Below are 18,197 nucleotides of genomic sequence, written 5' to 3' on the forward strand. Positions count from 1 at the left end.
CAATGCAATAGCAGTTCTCCTGCTTCCTCCCTGTGCTTCCTATTTGCACTCGGCTCACCTTCCCATCCCTTCTCAACTCTGGCCTTAGGTACAAGCTGACCTTTAGGTTTTGAATGATTGCCTATTCCGTGGTGATACTAGTGCTGTTTCCCACTCTATATACCTATCTACGTGTTGTTATTGTTGTTTTTAAGTGCTGTTGAGTTGGTTCCAACTCCTGGTGACACTGTATGGGGTTTCTGAAGAACAGCTGTGAGTTCGAACTGCCGACCTTGTGGTTCTTAGACCAGTGCTGATACTATAGCTCCAGGAGTTCAACACTAACTCTACTCCTAATTACAGCTTACCAGCTGCTCCTCGGAACCAACTCATAACAACAACAACAACAACAAAAGAAGTCCTAGGCCTACCCTAGACCTGGTCCTAACCCTAACTTCTTAGTCCTGTTCCCTTCTGCCCAAATAAAAATTAAAAAATCAGAACAAATTGGTACTTTTTTACAAATGTATACACCCACAACTAAGCACTACCCTAGGGAAGATCCTGGAGTATGGTCCTGTGGGATAACGCACTGGACTGCAAGGTTGTTTGAACTGCAGGGTCGGCGGTTCAAACTCACCAGCCGTTCCTTGGAAACCCTTTTACAGAGTCACTGTGAGTTGGAACCAACTCGGTGACGATACGGAATGTTTTTACTATCCAAAGAGTTTTCAGGATCCTTTTCACATTCAATCCACTGTTTTTCCATTTGTTCTGAGACCTGTCCCCATATATATTTTGTTCATTATGAATTTCATATAACTGGTATCACACTGAAGGCACTCTTGGGTCTGGCTTCCTTCCATATGTTTTGAGCTGTTGCTATAGTAACACCTTTTGTTGTTGTTGTTAAGTGTTATCAGTAAGTTCTGACTCATACTGACCCTGTAGGGTTTCCAAGGAGTGACTGGTGGGTTTGATTCGCTGACCTTTTGGTTAACAGTTCTGTGCTTATCCTATAGTGCCATATCAGGTACTTTGAAATATCAATAAACTCATTGATAAGCCAAATTATGCAAAGTAGATTAATACCAGTTTCTGTGGGGTCATTCAGACTCAAGACCCTATGTGTGTCAGAATACAACTATGATCCATGTTTTTCAGTGGATGATCTTCCAGTTGTAGAACGCCAGACTTTTCTTCCGAGGTGACTCTGGGTGGACTCGACATCAGTCAACATTTTAGTCTAAAACTCAAATCAAACTCATTGCCTTTTCGGACTCATAGCACCTCTATAGGCCATGCTAGAACTTCCTCCTACAGTTTCCCAGAGTATAATCTTTACCTGGGAGTCCTGGTGTGGCACTGTGAGTTAATGAGATTTGAACCGCAAGGTTGGGGGTTCAAACTCACTAGTTGCTACTTGTAAACCTTATACAGGGTGGATGACTCAGAGCATTTAACAGCAATCTTTACCGGAGATGACAGTCACATCTTTTCAATTAGATGTTGTTTAGTGCCTTCGAGTCAGTTTTAACTCATAGCGACTTTGTATAGGGTTTCCAAGGAACAGCTGGTGGGTTTGAATCCTGAACTCGTGGTTAGCAGCCCAGGATTAAACCATTTGTGCTCCTGTAAGCCATCAGCTGCAATCAGTTGGGCAGAGTTTCACTAATTAAAATAGAGTAGAGGGCCTGTGAGGAGGCCTGGTGGTGCTGTGGGAGAAGTTTGGGCTGCTAACCACAAGGCCAGGGGTTCAAACCCACCAGACCCTCCATGGAGAAAGACGAGGCTGTGTCCCTCCATGGGAGAAAGATTTAGTGTCAGAAGTGCTGCTCCATCGAGGTCGTTATGAGTCCGCATTGACTTGATTGCTGTTGTTAAGTGCCATAGAGTCGTTTCCGACTCATAGCAACCATCTGTATAGAGTTATTTGGTAATTATTATAGAGGATCTTTAGGGTATGGAGGGGAGCGCGGTGGCTCCATACGATAAGTACTGGGCTGCGAACTACAAAGTCAGCGGTTCGAGCCCACCATCTGCTCCCCAGGAGAACGATGAGGCTTTCTGCTTCTGCAAAGATTTTTTAAAGCCTCAGGGATCCTACCCAGGGTCGTTATGAGTCGGAACCGACCCCACGACGCTTAACAACAACAGGGTCTGGTAGGCTGGGCCTGGGCGCCGGCAGTAAGCGCGCCATAGTCAGGGTGGTCACCTAGGCCTTGCTGCGCGCCCAGCCCCGCGTCCCACGCCCCGCAGGCCCGGCGGGCGGGGCCGCTGGAAGTGACGCAACGAGGGCGGGACCGCGGGCCGAGAGAGTCGCGCCGCCACCGCCGCTGTTGGTGCTGCCGCCGCCGCCTAGGCCGGGAAGCGATGTAGGAGCCGCAAGGCCGTTCCCCGCCCTGCCCGGCTGAGCCCCGCGGGCCGCCGCCACCGCCGCCGCCATGAAGAAGCAGTTCAACCGCATGAAGCAGCTGGCCAACCAGACCGTGGGCAGGCGAGTGTGTGGGGCCCGGCGGGGTCGGGAGTGCGCCGAGCCGGGCTGGGGGGCGGGGTGGCTGCTCCGCTGGCCCCGAGGTTCCCGGACGGCTTCGGCTCCGCCCGAACCCAGCGGGGCCTGGGCCCGGGGCTCTGCGCCGTACCGCCGACCGGGAGCCGAACTTTGGGCGGCCGCCTGCAACCCTGCCGCCGCCTGGTCCCCGGAGACCAGCTGGAGCGGTCTACCTTCGCACCCACCGGGAAAGGGGGTCCCGGCTGCCCATTGTCCCTGCCCCGTGGAGCATCGCCCACCGAGGACTAGACTTGACCCTTGCTTCCCAGATGATCTGGCCATTTCAGCCTTTTTTGCCATGCATGGGCTGGAAATCCAGTAGTTTATATGTTTAACGTTGGGCTAAGCGCTGTGCTTTGGGGTGGCATTCCTCGCCTTCTCGACTTGACCCCCTTTTGCAGACCCATTACTTACAAGTGTATGGTGACGATAATCGAATCTGCTAAATGAATCCCGCTGCTCACTTTGAAGGAATTCAGAATCGTGCTGTCTCAAATTCAGGGCTGATAGAAATTAACTCGATCGCTGCAAGTTGTTGACATTTAGAAATTCGTAATCGTGAGAAAAGAAGTATGGAATTGTTTTGCACCGAGTTTTTGTTTTAAGTATTTTAAAAATCTTTCTCATCCTGCATTTGGAAACAGATACTTCTTCCTACATTTTAGCTTGACAAGAATCATGGATTCCTAAGTGACAGATAAAACCAGAGCTCGTAGATACTCGGGTATTGGAATGACTGGTAGTTTTCAGAGCTGGAGCACACACTTACAAGGGTCTACCAATTTACTGTGAATTCTGTGAAGAAATAGCAAAGTGAATTTTTCACAGCTTTTGCTCCCCTCCCCCCAAGCTTAGTAAAGGGGGAGTTTGGTTTGGTCAAAGCACGTGGGGCACTTGTGTTAGTATGAAAATACTTTTACTTCCTCTTGAGTTTTCTAAGTTAACTTTTTGCTGTTTCGCTTCCCTCAACTTTTTGCTTACAGCTTTTGGTACCCCGCCCTGTTAGGTTGGTACCTCCAGAGTTAATTCCAGTTCCTGCAAACTCACACATGCTTTTTTTTTTTCTACTGTTCATAGGACAATTAAAGAAATCATGCTGAAAAAAAGGCAGGCAAGCAGATTACAATTTATTGTGAATTTTGTACCTCTTTTGGTGTTCTCACTGGAGTCTTGGTGACTTAGTGATTTTGTACCCAGTGGTTGGAACTCACCAGCCTCTCCACTGGAGAATGTTCCTTAAAACATTACAGCCTTGGAAACCAAATGGGACAGTTCTACAGGTCCCTATGGGGCAAAATCAACTGAACGAACAGCAATGGGTTTGTTTGTGGTGGTGATTCAGCTACATATATGTTATTGTTGTTAAGTGCTGTGGAGTCTGATCTGACTCACAGTGATCCTGTGTAAGGTTTCATAGACTTTAAGCCTTTGAGGGAGCTGAAAGCCTCATCCGTCTCCTGCTGAGTGGCTGGTGGGCTTGAAAGGCCACCTTGTGGCTCCCAGTCCTTTGTTTATTATTTGGAGCCACTGCGCTCCCAGATACATATATGTTGCTGTTAAATTAAGTGCTATTGAGTCGGTTCTGACTCATAGCGATCCTGTCTAGGGTTTCTGAGGAATTGCTGGTGGGTTTGAACCACTGACATTGCAGTTCAAAATGAAATGCTTATTTCATAGTGCCACATTGTCATTTTTACATCATTTGTAACAGGCAAGAACGTTTGTCTTTTTCTATAGCTTCTGAGACTTTCAAACTATATGGTTGGGTCCCTTTGGCTTCTTTCTTGGTAGCTATTTCTCTTCACATAGTTTTGAATTCCAGCCATACACTCCTACTTTCAGTTTCCTGAGGAAGCCAGGCTCTTTTCTACCTGGAATCTCAGAAATCTCTTTCCCCACGTTCTTTCTACTCACTCTTCAGGTCTCCTCCCATGGAACAACTTCCTTGATGCTCCATCATGGAAAATGGAATTAAGAGATGTGGAATTTTTCCATGGACATTTTGAAGCCCCCATTGTATTTGGATGTCCTTGCTAGGTGCAATTCCACAGACCCCACCCCCCCCTTTCCTATAACGTAACTGCTTCAGTACCTCTTGTCTGTGTTCTCCACGAGCCTAAACACCTTGAGGGAACTTGCTTTGCTCTTCTGTTGACTCTCAGGACCTGCTGTGGTTCCTGTAACCGGGAGGATATTGTTAGTGCCAGAATTCTGGTTCTTACTATGTCTCCTGATGGTGTGGGCAGGTATGGGAAAATATGAACTGGACAGGGGAAGTGGTGATTCATACTGGACTGTAATTCTGGACCTGACCTTTGACTCTGAAAATCTTTATTGCAGGATGCCAGTGGAAGAGAGTTATTAAGGGTGTGGCAGTTACACATCCAAATTCAAAATAACAATTTTTACTAGGGAACCTGTTGCTTTTTTGCTGTTGATTTCATATAAATACAGGGATATATATATATGTGTGTGTGTGTGTGTGTGTGTGTATATATATATATTTGATTTCATATATATGGAGTCCTAGTGTAGTGCTGTGGGTTAATGGCCTGTACTGTAAGGTCGGTTTGAACTGCAGGGTCAGCAGTTCAAGTTCACCAGCTGCTCTTTGGAAACCCTATATAGGGTCGCTATGAATTGGAACCAACTTGACGGCACTTAACAACAACAATAACATATCTATATATATGGAGTCCTGGTGTGGCGCCCTAGGGTAAGCACTCAACCTCAAAGTTGGTTTTGAACCACAAGGTCGGTGGTTCAAACTCACCAGTTGCTTCTCGGAAACCCTATATTATACAAGGTCGCTATGAGTCGGAACCAACTCAAGGGTATAACATATACATATGTTGTTGTTGTTATGTGCTGTGGAGTCGGTTCCGACTCATAGCGACCCTGTACAGGGTTTCCGAGGCTGCAAATCTTTACGGGAGCAGAAAGCCTCATCTTTCTCCCGCGGAACAGCAGCTGGTAGTTTCGAACTGCTGACCTTGTGGTTCGCAGCCCGGTTCATAACCACTATGCTACCAGAGCTCCTTCTAGAAGGGTTTAAAAAGCAGTGTGGTTTCAGGCTCACCTGATAGGCTCTGTCTACAAGAAGACACCCCCCCACCCCCATCCCCCGCCCTGTGTCTTGCCTTGTGCTCAGGTCAAGTTCCAGAATGAAAGAGAGAATGTTTCACCTAGTCAGGGTGACCAAAGTCCCAGGTTTGATTTAAATACTTCTGATGGGTCACATGCCTGTCCCACACAGGCACACAGAGTGAATATGAGGTAACTGAAAGTTAGAGGGTACTGATAGCCCCAGAAAAGCTGGGGTGCACTTACAAGCAGCAGGGGACAATGGATACTGGCCTGGCTTTGTTGTGGGTTTTTTTTGTGTGAGTATGTGGTCCTGCTAAAAAGAAAAAGAGAAATTTGTTTTCATAAAAACCCTTAAAAATCAAACTTAACTGCTGTTGATTTCACTCTGACTCCTATCAGCCCTGTAGGACAGTGTGGTGCTGGTGGTGGTGGTGTGCCGTGGAGTTGGTTCTGACTTACAGTGACCCTGTACACGGTTTCCGAGGCTGTAAATCTTTACGGGAGCAGAAAGCTTCATCTTTCTCCAGCGGGACAGCTGGTAGTTTTGAACTGCTGACCTTGCAGTTCGCAGCCCGATTCGTAACCACTACGCTACCAGAGCTTTTTATAGGATAGAGTAGACCTGCCCTAAAGGGTTTCCAAAGTTGTCATCTTTACCAGGAGTCCTGGTATGATGCTGTAGGTTAAGTGCTGGAGACTGCTAACTGAAAGGTCAAGGGTTCAAACCTACAAGCCACTCCTTGGAAGCCCTGTACAGGAGCACTATGAGTCAGAATCGACTCGATGCCACTTAACAACAACAACAATCTCTATGGAAACAGACTCCACATCTTTGTCCCATGGTGCGACTCGTGAATTCGAACTGCCCTTTCAGTTAGCAGCCAAGCGCTTAACCACTGTGCCATCAGGGCGCCTTGAAAACTCTTAAAAACAGCAAAAAAAAACCAGCCACCAGCTCCACTGCCATCAAGCTGCGTCCGACTCCTGTTTGGTTTCTGAGACTGTAAATCTGAAGGAAGCTGAAAGACGTAGCTTTCTTTCTCAGAGAGGCTGCTGGGTTTGAACAGCTGAGCTTGGGATTTGCAGTCCAGTGTGTATTGGTGTGAAGTGCTGTGGAGTTGATTTTGATTTACAGCAACTGGGTATAGGGTTTCCAAGGAGCAGCTGGTGTGTTTGAATCACTGACTTTGTGGTTTGCAGTATTGTTTTTGTTGTTAAGTGCCGTCGAGTCGATTCTGACCCATAGCGACCCTGTATAGGATTTCCAAGGAGCAGCTGGTGAGCTTGAACTGCTGACTTTGCAGTCTGACACGTTAGTCCACAGTGCCCCATGTCATTCGGTGGTCGTAGATGACGCATTTGGGGGATGAGGAGCTTGAAGAACATGTACAGGCATACCACGTTTTAATGTGCTTCCCTTGATTGCACTTACTAAATACGGCACTTTTTTTTTTTTTTTAACGTTTTTATTGTGAATTAGGTGATAGTTTACATGGGAGAACATCGGTTTTACACTCACCGTTGCATTGCAATGATTACAATCTCCTCCATGAATCGTCATTCAACAGATACTGCACTTTTCGACGGCGTGTGGTTGTCCGGCATCAGGCAAGTCTGCCGGTACCATTTTGCCAACAGTGTGCCCTTGCTTTTTGTCCCTCTGTCCCATTTTGGTCATTCTCACACTATCTCAAAGTTGTCCATACTCTTACTGCACACTTAACTAGCTACAGTACAGTGTAGACATAACTTATATGTACTGGGAAAGCAAAAACTTGACGTGTCTCACCTTAGTACGCTGTTCACTTTATTGCAGTGGTGTGGAATGGAGCCAGCAGGATCTCTGAGATGTGCCTGTGGTTATGAAGGAATTGTAGGGCAGAACTACGGGAGCGTGTAAACCCCGTTGAGGTTCTTGAAGGGTATGGTATACCTCTTTTGGTATAGAGGTCAGCTTTGGTTGAATTACTCCTATAGATTTTCCTAGATAGTTGTTTCAGGTAGACAAGGCAAGGCTGCTAGCTCAGATGCCTAGTGGGGTGACGCCAGTGTTCAAGTGAGTGACCTGGACAAGGTGGACCAGAGCCACTTGGAGAGTCCCTGCCCCATCCAAGAGCCATGTGGAAATGTGCGCCCAGGGTGGCTGAGTTCTGTTATTTTGAAGATGAGTCTGAAATCTGGATTTCAGTGGAAGTTGCTGTTGTTAAGTAATGTCAAGTTGCTTCCGACCCATAGTGACCCTGTATTGGGTTTCCAAGGAGTAACTGGTGAGCTTGAACCACTGACCTTGTATTTCAAAGGACTTTGCAGTCCAATGTATTAGCCCACAGCACCACACCAGGACTCTTCAATGAAAGTTGTTGTTGTTGTTGTTAAGTACCGTGGACTTGGTTCAGACTCTTAGCAACCCTGAGCAGGGTTTCTAAGGCTATAAATCTCTACAGGAGCAGAAAGCCTCAACTTTCTCCTGTAGAATGGCTGGTAGTTTCGAACTGCCAACCTTGAGGTTAGCAACCTGATTTGTAACCATTACGCTACCAGAAAGTTAGTTACCATTTAATTAAAATTAAACTACAAGCATGGCACCATCTGATCTTAACAAAATCTATCTGTGGCCACTGTTAGAAGGAGATGCTGGACTGTAAGTTAACAACAGCTGACTGCCTTCCAGTCGATTCTGACTCAGCGACCCTGGGTAGGGTTTCCGAACCTCCTCCTTCTCTAGCATAGTGACTGGTGGATTCAAACTGCTGACCTCATGGTTAGCAGCCTAACATGTAACCTAGGATAATAATAAGAATCCTATTATAATTGTTGATATTATTTGCCTATAACTGACCTCTTACTTTTAAAGTTCCAGTAGTAATAATCTTTAACATTTCTGTAGTGGCTTAGCCTACTACCTGGAGTGGTTCTCTCTCTAGTAGCATTATTTCTCTTTGCAAGGAAGGGAAAATTACTTGCCATCTCTACACTTGCTACTAAGTTACTGAGGCAGTACTGGGTCCTGCCTGGGCTTCTGATTGTGGAGACCACCTGCTTTTCACTACCTCTCAGCTGGAAGGACTGAGAGCTCTATGAATGTTTCACATAGCAGCACTGGTGGCTCAGAGGGTAAAGCCATTGGCTGACTCAACAGCTGCTTTGAGGGAGAAAGATGTGGTAGATTGCTTCTGTAAAGATTTATAGCCCTGGACACCCATTGTTGCTGTTGTGAAGTGCCATTGAATTGGTTCTGACCCATAGCAGCCCTGTATAGGGTTTCCGAGGAGCAGCTGGTGAGCTTGAACCACCGACCTTGTGGTTCAAACTGACTTTGCAGTCCAGTGCATTAACCCCATGAGGCAGGTTAATTCTACTCTGTCCTGTAGTATTGCTGTTAGTTGGAATCAATTTGGCAAACAGCAACACCACATTTATTAAATGTGCTTAGCATGTTGCTGCGTGGTGATGTGGGTTAATGCGCTGGGCTGCAAGATCGGTTTGAAATGCGAGGTCTGTGGTTCAAGCTCTTCAGCCACTCCTCGGACTCCCTATACAGGATCACTGTGGGTCAGAACTGACTCAATGGCACTTAACAACAACAACAACAGTTATGCTGCTGTGTTAGGTACTTTGCATAAATGATTTCATTGCATTTCTTGGGGTAACACTCTGAGATGGTGTTATTTCTGAAATAATGATGAGAAGCCAGAGCGTAGAGGTCACTGTTGTTGTTAAGTGCCATTGAGTCGATTCTGACCCATAGTGACCCTGTATAGGGTTTCCAAGGAGCAGCTGGTGAGCTTGAACCACCAACCTTACAGTTCACACTACTTTGCAATCTGACGCATTAGCCCACAGCACCATCCCAGAGCTCCATAAAGGTCATTAGAACTGGTAAAAGACAGAGCTGAAAATCCAAACAGCTAAGTAAGGAAATCCTTACTTCATATGGTCCGTGCTTATGTAAGAAGTCCTTTGTGTTATTAGTGATACTTTCAACCTGAAGGTTAAAGTTGGATGTTGTAGCTGAGTAATTTTGACAATGTGTGGAGATATCTGTCATTGTTATGACTTGTGGCATATTGGGGTTGGGGACTGTGAGGATTGCTGCTGGCATTTGGTGAGTAGAGAGGCCAGGCAAAGATCCTATAACGCACAAAGATCCTACAGTGCACAGAGATCCTACAATGCACAGCTCCCACAAAGCAAAAGAGAATCATCTGGTTGTAAATGTCAGTCACACTGAAGCTAAGAAACCGTGGTCTAATCTTCAGGTTCTGGGAATGGTCCAGACCAAAGCTGAGGCTGTCTCCTCCTTTAAAGATTGGCAGCCTTGAAAAACCCAAGGTGAAGTTCTCCTCTGCCCTATATAGGGTCACTGTGGGTCACAGTCCACTCAGTGGGAGGAAGTAGGGTAGGTAGGTAAATGTGTTTTATTTGGTTCGTTCAGCTTGTTTGTGTTAATCTGTCTATCCACCTATTTATTTATAATCATTGTCCCCATTTACAAAGCAGGCGTTTTCTCATGAAAATCTGGATTTTTAGCTTCTTTTAGAAATCTGGAAGATCTGGCAGTATCTGACATTCCTACTTAGTACCAAGTAGCTGGAGCTGTTACATTTGGTTGTAATATTAGCTCTCCAATCAACCCAGGCCTTACTTGGCTTGTTCGAGACCTTTGCATTCCTGCCTAACCACTTCCGGATAACAGAAATCTAACGACCCTCTCTCTCCAGGACTAGATGATTTCTTGCTTCATGCGATGTCATAGTTACTGTTGTTGTTGTTATGTGCTGTGGAGTCGGTCCCGACTCATAACGAACTTGTATAACGTATAACGTTTCCGAGGCTGTCAACCTTTACAGGAGCAGAAAGCCTCATCTTTCTCCCGTGGAACAGCTGGTAGTTTCGAACTGCTGACCGTGAGATTAGCACGCTACCAGAGCTCCTTTAATTACTGTTAAGTGCCATCAAGTGGGTTCTGACTCAAATCGACCCCACGTACAACATAACAAGCTGCTGCCGGGGCCTGCACCCCCCCTCACAACCATTGTTGTAACCATCAGCCTGTCCCTTTGGGAGTCTCCCGCTGACCTCTACTTGACCAAGCGTGATAGCCTTCTCCAGGTACAGATCCCACTTGGTAACATGCTGGGCGCATAAGAGGCAAAGCTTCACCATTCTCACTTTTAAGGAGCATTCGTGCTGTACTTGTTCCCAGTCATCCTTGTTCTTCCTGGCAGTCCTTGGTGTATTCAGTATTCTTTGCCAACACCATAATTCCATTGGACCAATTCGGTCTTCCTTATTCATTGTCTAGCTTTCACATGCATATGAGACCACTGAGAATGCCATGGCTTGGGTCAGGCCACTGTAGCCTTCAAAGTAACCTCATGAAATAGCTCACTTCTTATTGTTGTTGTTGAGTGCCATCGAGTCGGTTCTGACCCATAGCGATCCTGTATAGGGTTTCTGAGGAGCAACTGGTGAGCTTGAACCAGTGACTTTCTGGTTCAAATGACTTTGCAGTTCGGCACGTGGACCCACAGTGTCACACCAGGACTCCTCATTGCTTATGTTGTTGTTGTTAAGGGCCGTCAAGTTGGCTCTGACCCATAGCGACCCTGTATAAAGTTTCCGAGGAGCAGCTGGTGAACTTGAACTGCCAACCTTGCAGTTCAAACGGCTTTGCAGTCTGGCACATTAACCCACAGCGTCACACCAGAACTATTGCTTATAGGATGGGTCACATTCTCACCCTGAACCATCATCTGTTGTCATATTGATTAAATCTCATCTCCCTTCTATCCCTTATTTCTGAGTATTCTACATTCCTTCACTTACTCTATTTCGGTTTACTGGTTTCTTCCAGGTTTTCTAGGGAGGCTCTGAGCAGTGTTTCTGAGAAAGAGCAGGCTGCTGTGATTTTGCTTCACTCTGTAGTTTCCATCCAGACTCTGCATTGGATGGATGGTGGAAAGAATTCTTGTTCTGCGGCTCCTTTGGAATTGTATCGTCTGGGGCCTTGTTACATAGTTTACAGTGTTGTGAAAACCTAGAATGTCCAACGGGTATTTATAGGTGAGTGAAAAGCTCATACTTCACTGTCAAAAAGTGTCCCTAGAAGAATGTGATCAAATAGCCTTGTTTCTGGGTGTTAAAGATGCATGTTTCCCTGCGGTAGAATTGCCTTGGCACCCATAGTTCCCAGGTATAAAACAGGGGCTCGGGGGGTTACCTTATAGTAGAAGAGTCCTGGTCTGTTGTGAGTGCTTTTGTTGGCAAATGAATTACAGAAAGGTGTTTGCCTTTTAGAGTTTTCTAGATTTGAAAATAGTGATTTATAACCGTGACATCTCTATTGAGAGGGTCTGCTGGGTTTTTTTGGTCTGTTTGTTTCACTTTAAGTAACGAGCCTCTCATTCCAAAAGGTTGAAAACAACAATTACAGTGTTTACACAAAAGTCCCAAATTCAGGTGGCAGGGAACATGAACTAAATGAGTCCACTGGGCTGTGTGCGGGGTGTGCGTATAAGACAGTAGGGAGTGGTGGGGATGGGTGAATGAGTGTGTCTATCTCCACTTACAGGGGTAGTTACTCTTCAGCTCCACCTAGTTGTTGTCATGGTAAGTGTGGGTAGAGTACAGTAGCCCTGTCTTTCCAGTTTTAAAGCTAGTCTAGAACTCTGGTCTCCATGTGAACGATCTTGATATTTCCATGTTGGCAACTAGAAAGGAGAACACCAACATTGTGCAGACAAAGGAGAATATATCTGCGGCTTTATCTGGCCTACAGCTGCCTGCTTTGGCCTTTAGTTTGAAGATGAATTCTGGTGTTCTGAAAAGTTAGTTGATGTGGAATTAACTTACCGGTAGTGAATTACTTCTTTTTTTTTTTTTTTTTTCCGGAAATTTCTCAACATTTCTTTTCTTTTTTTTTTTTTAATGTTTTATTGTGAATTATGTGATAGTTTACATGGGAGAACATTAGTTTTACATTCATCATATCGTATATTGTTTCATTGCCATGGTTACAATCCCCTCCATGCATCATCAGCCAATCAAAGGGTATACACTACAAGTCTGCCCCCCAGTCGTCAGCACACAGCCCCTCGCCTTCTCTGGGTCTGAAGTCCCTAGCTGCTCCAGCTCTCCATCCACATCATCGTCTCTGCCGCCATCTCTGGCTTTACTGTTTCTCTGGGTTGTTTTTGTTGTTGTGAAGTGCCGTCGAGTTGGTCCCGACCCATAGTGACCCTGCATAGGGTTTCCAAGGAGCGACTGGTGAGCTTGAACCACCGAGCTTGTAGTTCAGACGGCTTTGCAGAATGCGCCACACCAGGACTCCTTTCTCTGGGTAGGGTCCCGCAGTCCACTCTTCTCAACCTTGATTGTCCCAGGGACCTCCACTCCTGGACTGAAAAGTCAACCACTCTCCTCCTTTTGCTACAAAATGGCTCCTTTACATTTTCAACCCTCACAATCAGTCCTGATAACAATTATTCACTATTGTATCACAATCTATCCCCATCTCCTTTCATCAGCCCTGCCCAGACAGATTGGATACTATTCAGTGGAGATTCTACCTTTCTCCACGCCCTCTGGATCTAGGTTCCCTCTTGAAAGCTTGTAAGCCAGTCACTTCTTGCCTTTGTAGCTCCCCCCATTTTGGGTAGCCAATGTCCAAGTTGCCCATCCCTGTCTACTCTGTGTATTGAGGGGGTGGGAATGATCCTTGCTCTAAAGATTTGTTCCCTGTTTTGAGCTACTGCATCCATAGGTGTAGGTCAAGTTTATCAAATTGTATCAGATTACTCTTTTTATCCTCTTCTTTCTTTTTCTAATTGAGCTCTGATCATCCAGTCCTTGAAGCCAGGTTGAGTGGGTATTATCTGCAAGTGTGGGTGTTCTTGTGCATATGCCCTCTCTTCTTATCAGCTGGACGCTTCACTCTCCACTCTAGTCTAGTCCTCTGTGGCTATGTCACTGACTCTGGGCCCAGGAGTCCCCAGGTCTCCACCTGGGTTCATAGGAGTCTATTGAACGTTGTAGGGCTTAGCTCGCAGCTTCATTGCTGGTTTTCCCTCATGAGAATTACTTCTTGAGATGGATGTGAGTACACTTGTTTTATCATTCATTATATATTACATATATGTCATAAGTGTTTGCATATGAAATATTTCATAATAAAAATAAAATACAATGGAGAAACCTGGTGTGGCACTGTAGGATAAGCACTGGGCTGCTAACCACAAGGTTAGTGGTTCAAACTCACCAGTTTCTTTTTGGAAACCCTATATAGGGTGGCTGTGAGTCAGAATTAAGTGCCAGTGGCACTTAACAAAACAATATGTCATATATGTACATACGCTGTTGTTGAGTAAATTCCGACCCATAACGACCCTGCACAGCGTCTCCAAGGAGCTTGAACAACTTGAACCGCCAGCCTTGTGGTTCAAACCAACTTTGCAGTCCAGCATATTAACGCACAGCGCCACACCAGGACTCCGTATGTATGTATGTATGTATACATAATATTTTTTGTAAGGCAAGAATTGATTTTTATTGACTTGAAAGTGGGTTCTGTAGTGAAGTCCCGTTGGGTTTAAGAGCATTTTGATGTTTCCTTTCTTCTTCCTGTAATGTCTGCTGTTGTCTTGAGCTGCCATGCCTGTAATCCGGCCGCCATTTCCTGTGACAGCAATATAGCTCGTCTTGCAACTCTCTCCCTTTGGATTGTTCTTCAAAGCTGACCTTTTCACTGGGGAAGCAGGATGACCATCCCCACAAGAACAATCTGGGTGCTAAATAAAGGGCCCATAGCCGGAGGGGCTGCCAACCAGATCTTGCTGGAGCCCCCACACTGCAGGACAGCCTGTAGACACTGACAAGCAGAGTCACCAAAACAGTTAGGTGAGATGGTGACGCTGGCAGTGGACATATGTCCTATATTTTTGCATATAAAAATTTCATTATAAAAATAAAATACAAAAAATTGACAGGCACTTTATTTCAGAACTGCCTTATTTTTTAGCCAGCAGGAAGTTCTTTTTCATCTAGAAGTTTGAAATAGAAACAAGATAAAAGCAGATTGCATCAAAACTTTATCGTTTTGACTTATATAAGAAAATACCTTCGTCTGTGCTGTTGTTAAGTACTGTCGAATCAGTTCCGACCCCTAGCGACCCTGTACAGGGTTTCCAAGGAGCAGCTGATGAATTTGAACCAGACCCTGTGTTTCAAACCGATCTTACAGTCCGGTGCTTTATCCCACAGCACCACACCAGGACTCCCTTAGTCTGTGTGTTGCCTTGAATTTATTGAGATGGCTTTTCTCTCCAAAGCCTTCTGAATTCCCACTAAGTGATTGGGTGGGACCATGCAAATAATGTATACAGGAGTCGCTATGAGTCGGAACCGCTGGACTGCAGGTAACAACAACAGCAAAAGCTAGGTTTAAAAGGAACCATTTCAGAAGCAGAGACAAAAAAGTCCGGGACCATCAGGAAGGAAGAGCGTGAGTGGCGTGTGCTGGCCCTCACTAGAAAAATGGCGGTGTTATGGAGAGACAGAGCAGCTGCAGGCTCTAGGCCCTTGGACAGAGGAAAGCCCAGTGCCTAGGGGCAGGAGACTGACTTGCAGAATGTGCCCTTTGGACTTGCTAAAAGAGCTTTGTAAGACTTGCCAGAGTAGGGCAGAGGTCAAGGGGCCCACAGGGCTGAGAGGCTGAAGACAAGAGTGAGATGTGCCTGCAGTGTGGCAGACAGGAGGCACTCCTGACTGAGGAACTGCTGAGTCCTGAGCTGGATTTCATCCTGAATTGTACCCTGGTCACTTCCCTAATGAACTCCATCATCAGGAGCATTGTTAAGAGTTCTGTGGGGCCATTGCAATAGATTGTGGAACCCAGATGTGAAGCAGAGAGTGCTGTAGGAGGGATGGTTGGTGTCAGACTAGGGTCCAGAAGGGTGTAGGGTGGAGGCATGTGTGATCTCCACTTCATAGGCGTTGGCCTGGGGTTGAGGAGGTTCAGTGCACTGGAATCTTGGGGTCTAACGGACGTGTTCCCCTTCTGGCTCTTTGAAGGTGGTGAGATCCTCACCTCCTGCTTCTGAGCTGGTTCATTTTATACTCTTGCTGGAGTTTCAAGTTTGTACCATTACAGTGAGCTCTGCTGATATCCACAGAGTCATATCATCCTGTCAGTATATTCTCCCACCTTCTCTGATCCAGCCCAGGAAGGACAGAAACATTGCTTGATGGGATTCACTACACCGCACTACACTAGAATATTGATCTTTTTGAGTGCTGTTTCATTTTTGACAGCTCCCAAGTTTTCAAGATCCATACATTATACATTCCACATTCCTCTCATTTTTTCAGGTGTTTGTGCTCCATCAGTAAATGAAGGTCCTGAAAGTTTACACCATTCACATCATTATGCTCAACTCTACTTTGAGGTGTCAGTTCTTTCTCAGTTGTATTTGGGGTGCCTTCTAACCTGAGGGGCTCATCTTATGGTACTGTATCTGACATCACTGTGCTATGATTCATACCGTTTTCATTTTCCTGTACAGTGTTCCGTTGCTATTCATAGTTTTCAGTGGCTAAACATAATCTGGAAACTCCCATCAAACAATGTTCCTGCCCTTTGTTTCTTCCTAGTTTGTCTTAGTCTGGAAGCTCTCTGAAACCTGTCCACCATGGATGATGACCCTGCTGGTATTTAAAAACTGATAGCATAGTTTCCGGCATCGCAGCAACACACAAGCCACTAGAGTAAGAGAAACTGACAGATGAGTGGTGGAAATGAGATTATAGGAGTGTTTCATATGAAATAGTATTTAGTTCATCGAAGTTCTTCAGGTTGTAAAACTTGTTTCCTGTGTCATGATATTTCATGTTAATTACAACTTATTGGTGCTTTCTTTAGGCTACTTTCTTTATATTAGTCTTAAGAGCTTTCTCTTTCCCTCTTCTTTCCTACAGTTCTTTTTTTCAAGTATCTTTCTTATCAGAGATGTCTTTTGGTCTATAGTCTGTTTGATTGCTTCACTGGCATTTCTTCTGTAGTTTTTCTGTATGCGTCATTCAAATTTATGCATATGAAAGAATTTTAATCATAAATTGTAGACTAAGTATACAAGTGCTCTCATGACTACCAATAAATAAATGCTCAGAAATGCTTCTAAGCAGCCACCTGTCAGTGTGAGCATTTATAAATCTACCAGCTTGGATTTCACGTGGTCATTGGATACTTGTAGATGCACGGGCTAGGGTAGCCACTTGAAACCGTGTCTCGCTGTATCTTGGGAAAATACACCAAAGTATTTCTTCTTATCAAGATCACAGTGAGTGCTAGGATAGAAGCAGCCTGGGCAGAGGTACAAGGTCTCTCCGACGTGCCTGGGGCTTCAGGAAAGCCTTCTCTGGACATGTGACACTGGAGCTATCTTGATGCAGACAAATAGTGATAACAGCCCAGAGTTCCACCTAAGAAGAAAACTTCTCAGAGGAAACCTGACACACTGAAATGTCTATCCCTTAACTTAATTTGTGGCGCTGTGGGTTAACGCGCAAGACTGCAAAACCTTTTGAACTGCAAGGTTGGCTGTTGAAACTCACCAGCTGCTCCTTGGAAAACCCTATACAGGGTCGCTGTGGGTCGGAACTGACTCGATGGCACTTAACAACAACAACATAGTTACAATGGTGTCCTGGTGTGGCTCTGTGGGTTAATGCACTGGACTACAAAGTCTGTCTGAACCGCAAGGTTGGCGGTTCAAGCTTACCATCTGCTCCTTGGAAACCCTATATAGGGTCTCTATGGGCTTCTATCATGGAGAGCGGCGGTTAAACGATGTGCGAGAACTGCACAGACCTGGTGGAGGTGTTAAATGAAACCCAGACCACGGAGCGGTGGGGTGAGAGGTGTCTGGAGATCAGGTCGATGGGGAGACGCTGCCTAGCGGGAAGAGATTGCAGGGGCCGGCCAGGCTGTCCTACTTACCCGGGATGCGAGAGTGCCATCCTAGCCTAACCGTTGGATCCTGGCTTTGAGGCGGGGTCGACCAACTTAGAGACCCACAAGCGCAGCCCAAAGTGTCTCACTACAACCCAGTCGCCCCTACTGCGCTTCCACCTCTTGATTGACATCCGAGGATGGAAATCCCGCCTTTGAGCCGGACTTAAGGGCCCTAGCACAAGGAGATTCCTATTTAACAGCAACCACGCAACTGCCACTCGTCTGTCTGTCGTGCTGTGGTAGTTTGAATTGCTGTGATTCTGAGGGCTATGTCACCGGTATTTTAAATAACCAGCAGGGTCACCCATGGTGGACAGGTTTCAGATGAGCTTCCAAACAAAGACAGACTAGGAAGAAAGAGTGACAAACTACTTTCGAATCGCTAGTCACTGAAAACTCTATGAATAGCAGAGAAACACTATCAGATACAGGACCGGAAAGTGGGAAGGCACTCAGAATGCGACTGGGGGAAATGCCTCCTCCAAGTAGAGAAAAGCTCACAGACCTTCATTTGCTAATGGGCCACAAATCAAAATGAAGAGAAACAGCTGTAAACATCCATTGAAAATC

The 18,197-nt window shown here is 45.8% G+C and overlaps 1 protein-coding gene and 1 pseudogene across 2 annotated transcripts in view; one reads left to right on the forward strand and one right to left on the reverse strand.

Annotated features, from left to right (window-relative positions):
• The first annotated feature begins 2,328 nt into the window (after positions 1-2,328).
• Positions 2,329-18,197, forward strand: part of ARHGAP17 (Rho GTPase activating protein 17) — a 120,201-nt gene continuing 104,332 nt past the window's right edge. For both annotated transcript variants that reach the window (XM_006867184.1, XM_006867185.1), the window contains exon 1: positions 2,329-2,476. In XM_006867184.1, coding sequence (XP_006867246.1) covers positions 2,424-2,476 — 53 coding nt within the window. In that variant the 5' untranslated portion in view covers positions 2,329-2,423. The remainder of the gene's footprint in view (positions 2,477-18,197) is intronic.
• LOC102818655 lies at positions 14,165-14,543 on the reverse strand (annotated as a pseudogene).

Source organism: Chrysochloris asiatica, unplaced genomic scaffold (assembly GCF_000296735.1).
Source record: "Chrysochloris asiatica unplaced genomic scaffold, ChrAsi1.0 scaffold00102, whole genome shotgun sequence".
In the NCBI taxonomy this organism is placed as follows: domain Eukaryota; kingdom Metazoa; phylum Chordata; class Mammalia; order Afrosoricida; family Chrysochloridae; genus Chrysochloris; species Chrysochloris asiatica.